The 6000-nt window shown below is 47.6% G+C and overlaps 1 protein-coding gene across 2 annotated transcripts in view; it reads right to left on the reverse strand.

Moving 5' to 3' along the window:
• Positions 1 to 6000, reverse strand: part of nphp4 (nephronophthisis 4) — a 111135-nt gene that overhangs the window by 12845 nt on the left and 92290 nt on the right. For both annotated transcript variants that reach the window (XM_062540826.1, XM_062540828.1), the window contains 3 exons: positions 4221 to 4346; positions 1931 to 2118; positions 832 to 1058 (listed from right to left, as the gene is read on the reverse strand). In XM_062540826.1, coding sequence (XP_062396810.1) covers positions 832 to 1058; positions 1931 to 2118; positions 4221 to 4346 — 541 coding nt within the window. The remainder of the gene's footprint in view (positions 1 to 831; positions 1059 to 1930; positions 2119 to 4220; positions 4347 to 6000) is intronic.

Raw genomic sequence — 6000 nt, forward strand, 5'->3', positions numbered from 1 at the left:
GAGAGGAAACATTACAGAAAGGTTTTGAGCGGATAATTGCATCCAAAAATAAATAGTTCCGAGATGATCCCCCCTTTCCGGTGTAATATACAGGCTGACCCTACATCAGACTGAACAGCCCAGAAACATGCATCCCAGTCAACATACACACAAAAACACACACACAGCAAATTTCTTAGAAAACGTGCACTCCTGGCAGAGCTTGTCTGAACTCAAATACCCTCAACCAGCCCAGTCAGATTACACAGTCTTTTTCCAACTAGGATTCACCCCATCATGAGGTATATGTGTGAGGTCTGCATAGCAGCAGTAGGCTAAATGTGGAGGGTGCTGGTAGTGCACCTGAGCAGGGTGGCAGTGGTATACCTGAGGAGGGTGCTGGTAGCGTACCTGGGCTCTGTAAGGTGGCAGTGGTGTATCTGGGCAGGATGCTGGTAGTGCACCTGAGCCTAACTGAGCTATAGGGTGGCAGTAGTGTACCTGTGCAGGTTGGCGGTAGCATACCTGAGGAGGGTGCTGGTAGCATACCTGAGCTATATAGAGTGGCAGTAGTGTACCTGTGCAGGTTGGCGGTAGCATACCTGAGGAGGGTGCTGGTAGCATACCTGAGCTATATAGAGTGGCAGTAGTGTACCTGTGCAGGTTGGCGGTAGCATACCTGAGGAGGGTGCTGGTAGCATACCTGAGCTATATAGAGTGGCAGTAGTGTACCTGTGCAGGGGGGCAGTAGTGTACCTGTGCAGGGGGGCAGTAGTGTACCTGAGCAGGGTGGCGGAAGTGTACCTATGCAAGGTGGTGGTCGTGTACCTGTTCAGGGTTGCGGCAGCATACCTGAGCTCTGGGTCTTCACTGTGGATGGTGATGGTCTGTGGCGAGCTGAAGGGGTTCTTGAGCAGGAACTCGAAGAAGTGCACGGTTCCGAGCGAGGCGTAGAGGGTGTGCTGGGTGGTGATGGCCTGGCTCAGCATGTGGGCGATGCCCTCGGCTTTGCTCTTCTCCCGGTACGCCTCGATCACCCGCAGATCCCGGCCCAGCTGCTGACGCTCCTCACGACGCCACTGTTACACACACAGTTACATGCACATGTACACACACACACACACACACACGCACGCACACACACACACATACACACACACATACACACATACCCACACAGACAGAAACACCCACACCCACACCCACGCCCACCCACATACACGCACGCAAGCACATACACACACACACACACACACACACACACACACACACACACACACACACACACACACACACACACACACACACACACACACACACAGAACTTAATGTGTATACAGTACACGGTGTCATTTCATGCTAGAGGAGTTGTTTGCTCTTCAGGTTATCTGATGAGCCTAACAGCACAGAGCCCACAGCGCCCTCCGTCTGCAGCCCTGGGGACTGCAGGCCTCCTGCCTGTGTGGCGCCTACTGTACTACAGCGGGGACTAGCCGCCTGCTAACTCCATGCCGGAGGAGCCCTTTGTTCTCCATGTTATCTGCTGACCCTGTCCCGGTGGGCTCCACTAAAAGCACCAGACCCACAGCGCCCTCCAGCTGTGGCTGCTGACACTGCAGGCCCCCTGGCCTGCCTGTGAGTCTGGGTGCTGGGAGCCAGTCTCCCATCAGTGCAGGCCAGGTCTGGGCTTTGGACAGCCATAAGGCTTAACGAGCAACTTGCCGGTCAACAACCACTCTGATGTAGTTTTGTATTTGTTTTTATGCATATGTGTTTGTGTTTGTATGTGGATGTCTGATTGTATGAGATAATGTGCGTTTGAGGTGCTATGTGTGTGTGTATAAGTGTGTCTGCAAGTATGTGATAATGTGTGTTTGTGTGTTTTTGACATCCTGTCTGTGTGTGTGAGTGCGTGCGTTTGTGGTAATGTGTGTGTGTGGTTACACCTCACCATGTAGGGTTTGTGCTCAGTGTCGCCGTCCTGCTGTTCGGTTTGCCTCACTGCAGCCATCCTGCTGAGTTTGCGCAGCCTGCTCTCTTCTGCCCCCATGTGGCCAGGGCCCTCCCCTCTGGCCTGCAGCAGCGACATCAGCTCACCGTGCACCTCCACCATACGCAGGGCACGCGCTGTGTTACGCGCTGCACACACACACACACACACACACACACACACACACACACACACACACACACACACACACACACACACACACACACACACACACACACACACACAAGCATTACTCTCACAAAAACAGACACAGGCTGTTACACACTACACACACACACGTGCGCACACACACACACACACACACACACACACACACAAACACACACACACACACACACACACGCATCACTCTCACAAAAACAGATTGTCATGGACCTCCACCGTATGCAGGGCACAGGCTGTGCTACGTGCTGTTCACATGCGCGTGCACACACACACACACACACACACACACACACTGCTCTCACAAAAACAGACTGCCATGGACCTCCACAATACACTGGGGCATGGATGTGTTACACGCTACGCACAGACACACACAGAACTTGTCTGCTGTTCTCTGAAACATTTCCCACTAAACTTTGTTCTACCAACTCTGAATCTGGGTTGAGTGACACTTCAACCAAGAAGACAATCCCAACATAACAAAGAGTTTGAGGCAGATCAAGGCTTTAAAACGCTGGCAAAGCCAAAAAACAGCATATTTGAGTTTGACAGCACATTTCAAAAGACCAATAGTAGGAGAGTGACTGCGTGCGTATGAGAGAGAATCACAGAGAGAGTGAGAGTCACAGAGCAGCTGAAAGAGTGAGAGAAGGAGAGAGTGACAGAGAGAGAGAGAGAGAGAGAGAGAGGGTAAGGGAGGAAGCTAGAGGGTCAGAATAATTGAGAGTTGATCAAGGTGAAGAAGAGAGAGTGAGAAAGGAGCCTGAGGGAAAGAGAGAGAGAGAGAGAGAGAGAGAGAGAGAGACAAAAAAGAAAGAAAGAGAGCTAATTGGGAATTGAATAGAATATAGAATCCCTGCATGCACAATTCTGGAGATACATTTTACATGAACAGAGAACAACACTAAGGAATGCGTGTAGAGCAGAAACAGGCAGATACCCACTAATGACATCAACAAAAGAGTCCACAAGACACCATTCATTCCAAAGCCCTCCAAACCCAAGAGCCTACATCACCACTACCCTACATCATCAACTCCTACATCACCACTCCCCTACATCACCCCCCTACATCACCACCCCCCCTAAATCCTCACCCCCCTACATCACCACTCCCCTACATCATCATCAGTCACCATCAGCCCCTACACCATCAGCCCCCTACATCACCCCCGTGTATTGACCTCATAGCTGAAGACATTTAGCAAAATCAAGGTATAAGCCGCAGCTAATAGTTGGGAAATTACGGTAGATCAGTCCCCTCCATCAGTCACCCAAAAATCACTCTGACCTGTTTTCCATAAACACTGTTTTCCATATAGATAGAAACTAAAAATCAAAGTAGATTAGAATGTTATCTGGCCCTAAACCGAGAATATAAATTGACAGAATATCTCTCTACTGTCAGAGATAGAACACAGAGACTGACCCTAACCAAATACAGGCTAAGTGACCACAAATTGGAAATCGAAAAAGGAAGACACAACAAATCATGGCAACCAAAAAGAATAGAGAATATGTGGTCACTGCAGGACAGGTGAGGTTGAGACAGAGATGCACTTCCTCTTACAATGTACATCCTTTAATCACACAAGAAGCCTTTTCTTAAACAAATTAAATTCCAAAATTCATCATTTTAATGAAATAAGTGACCTAGGAGACAAGGTATATCGTGCCCAATATTTATCAACATGCCACAACCTGAGGGACAATGAGTGACCTATACAGACAAATAGACACACACACACACTATCATACGGCATTTTATTTATTTATCTAGTTTTATTTTATTCTTATGAAAATCTATATGTATGTGTGAATGTCCAGATTTATTGTATAATAACTGCTTCGGCAATACGAGTGACCTTGTCATGCCAAGAAAGCAATTTGAGCTTGAGTGAGTGAGTGTGAGAGAGACAGAGAGAGAGAGAGAGAGAGAGAGAGAGAGATAGAGCCCATACCACCTCAGAGGAAAGAGAGAGAAGAGAAGACAGAGACAAGAGAGTGATAGAGAAACAGAGATAGAAAGAGAGAGAAGAGAGGATAGAGACGAGTGTTGTCGTACCGTTCCTCTGTGAGACGCTGGAGCTGAAGAGGCTTCCTCCCCCAAAGCCCTGCACGGAGCTGCAGCCCTTCACCACGTGCACAGAGGAGGCCACAGAGATGTCCGCACCCCGCTCCACTGGACCACCTGGACACACACACACACACACACACACACACACACACACACACACACACACACACACACACACACAGACACACACACACACACACACACACGTCATAATAAAAACACCACTTTTCAACATGACCTCACTTCCTCATAGGGACACCGATTGCTAGAACAAAGCACCCACATATCGGCTCTATCAAAGATCCTTCATTACTGACAAGATAGAGCAACATAATGCATCTCTATGGAAGCAAAATTCAAACAGTTCCTGTCTGCTTGAAGAGGCGTGTCGCAAAGACGTCATAGTGGGATATCGATCGGCAAGCAGTTCAGTTCAAATGTAACGGCACTTTCTAGGTCTGCTTAAAGGGGGATTTCTCCCCCCCCTCCCCTTTGCGTCCCCTTTGCGAAAACAGAACGTGAAAACGGTCGAACGTTTGCGCCTCTCGCTCCGCTTTAACCCTCTCTGGCTCTATTCCAACATATGCTCTATGATGTCTATGACCTGCACATCTGATGTTGGTGCCCATGGGCTGAGGAGTGGTGGTGGTGTCTACTGTATCTACTGTACACTCTCAAAAAGGACGTTGTGTTGGAAAGAACACATTGATGTCTCCAGATAGTTACAACACAGTTTGTGTTGCTTCCAACACTTTGCTTGTGTTATTCGTTACAAAATACTATATGTGTTGAAAGTAACACAACTTGTGTTGTTTTTAAACACATCTCTGTGTCCAGATAGGGACGCCGCAGTGTGTGTTGTTTCCAACACATTCGCTTTAAGAGTGTGTGAACGGGGCTGGCCACCCACCCTTCCCACCCCTCCCTCTATGGACTTTCTGTTAGCACCTTGCTGGCTTCAGCCCTTATCTATTTGTCTTGTCCTTGACCTGGGAAACGGCGTGGACAAACGGCCGAGATAAAAATCTCCCATCAGTCTTAACAAGGGTAAATTCCAGATCACTTCCTCAAGAAGGCTAACGACGTGTTTCTAATTAGAAAACAAACAAGACAGGAGATAAATTAATCCCAGATGAGAGGAGGAAGAAAAGAGACAGACAGAGACAGAGAGAAAGAGAGAGATAAAGAGACAGATTGACAGAGAGTAAGTGAGAGAGACAGAGTGAGAGATAGAAAGAGAGACAGAGAGAGGAGAGAAAGAGAGGGAGTGAGAGAGAAAGAGAAAAAGAAAGAATTGGTGAAAGAAAGATAGAGAAACAGGCAAACAGAGAGAAAGACAAAAAAGAGGTAGAGTGAGAGAAAGAAAGAGAGATAGAATGAGAGTAAGTGAAGGAGACAGAGAGAGAGAGAGAGAGTGAGTGAGAGAGAAAGCAAGTAAGCAAATTTTTCAGGTTTACCTCACTGTTTCCTTTAATGCTGTCAATGTTCTAATTGTTACTGTAAAAAAAGTGCTATGCTGCTTTGCTTGTGCTATGACAACACTGTACAGTCATGCCAATAAAGCAACCCTGAATTGAACTGAACTGAATTGAACTGAATTGAATTGAATTGAGAGAGAAAAAGGGAACAAAAGACAGAGAAAGGGAGAGCAAGCGAGAGAAAGAGAGGCTTTAGTGAAGGCTGATTGTTCCGGCTCCCTCGGTTCTATTTCTCTTCTCCAGGAGTTAATTGATTTCAGTTGTTTACTGCCGAGAGACACAGAAGGATT

The sequence above is a fragment of the Sardina pilchardus genome, chromosome 7, assembly GCF_963854185.1.
Source record: "Sardina pilchardus chromosome 7, fSarPil1.1, whole genome shotgun sequence".
In the NCBI taxonomy this organism is placed as follows: domain Eukaryota; kingdom Metazoa; phylum Chordata; class Actinopteri; order Clupeiformes; family Clupeidae; genus Sardina; species Sardina pilchardus.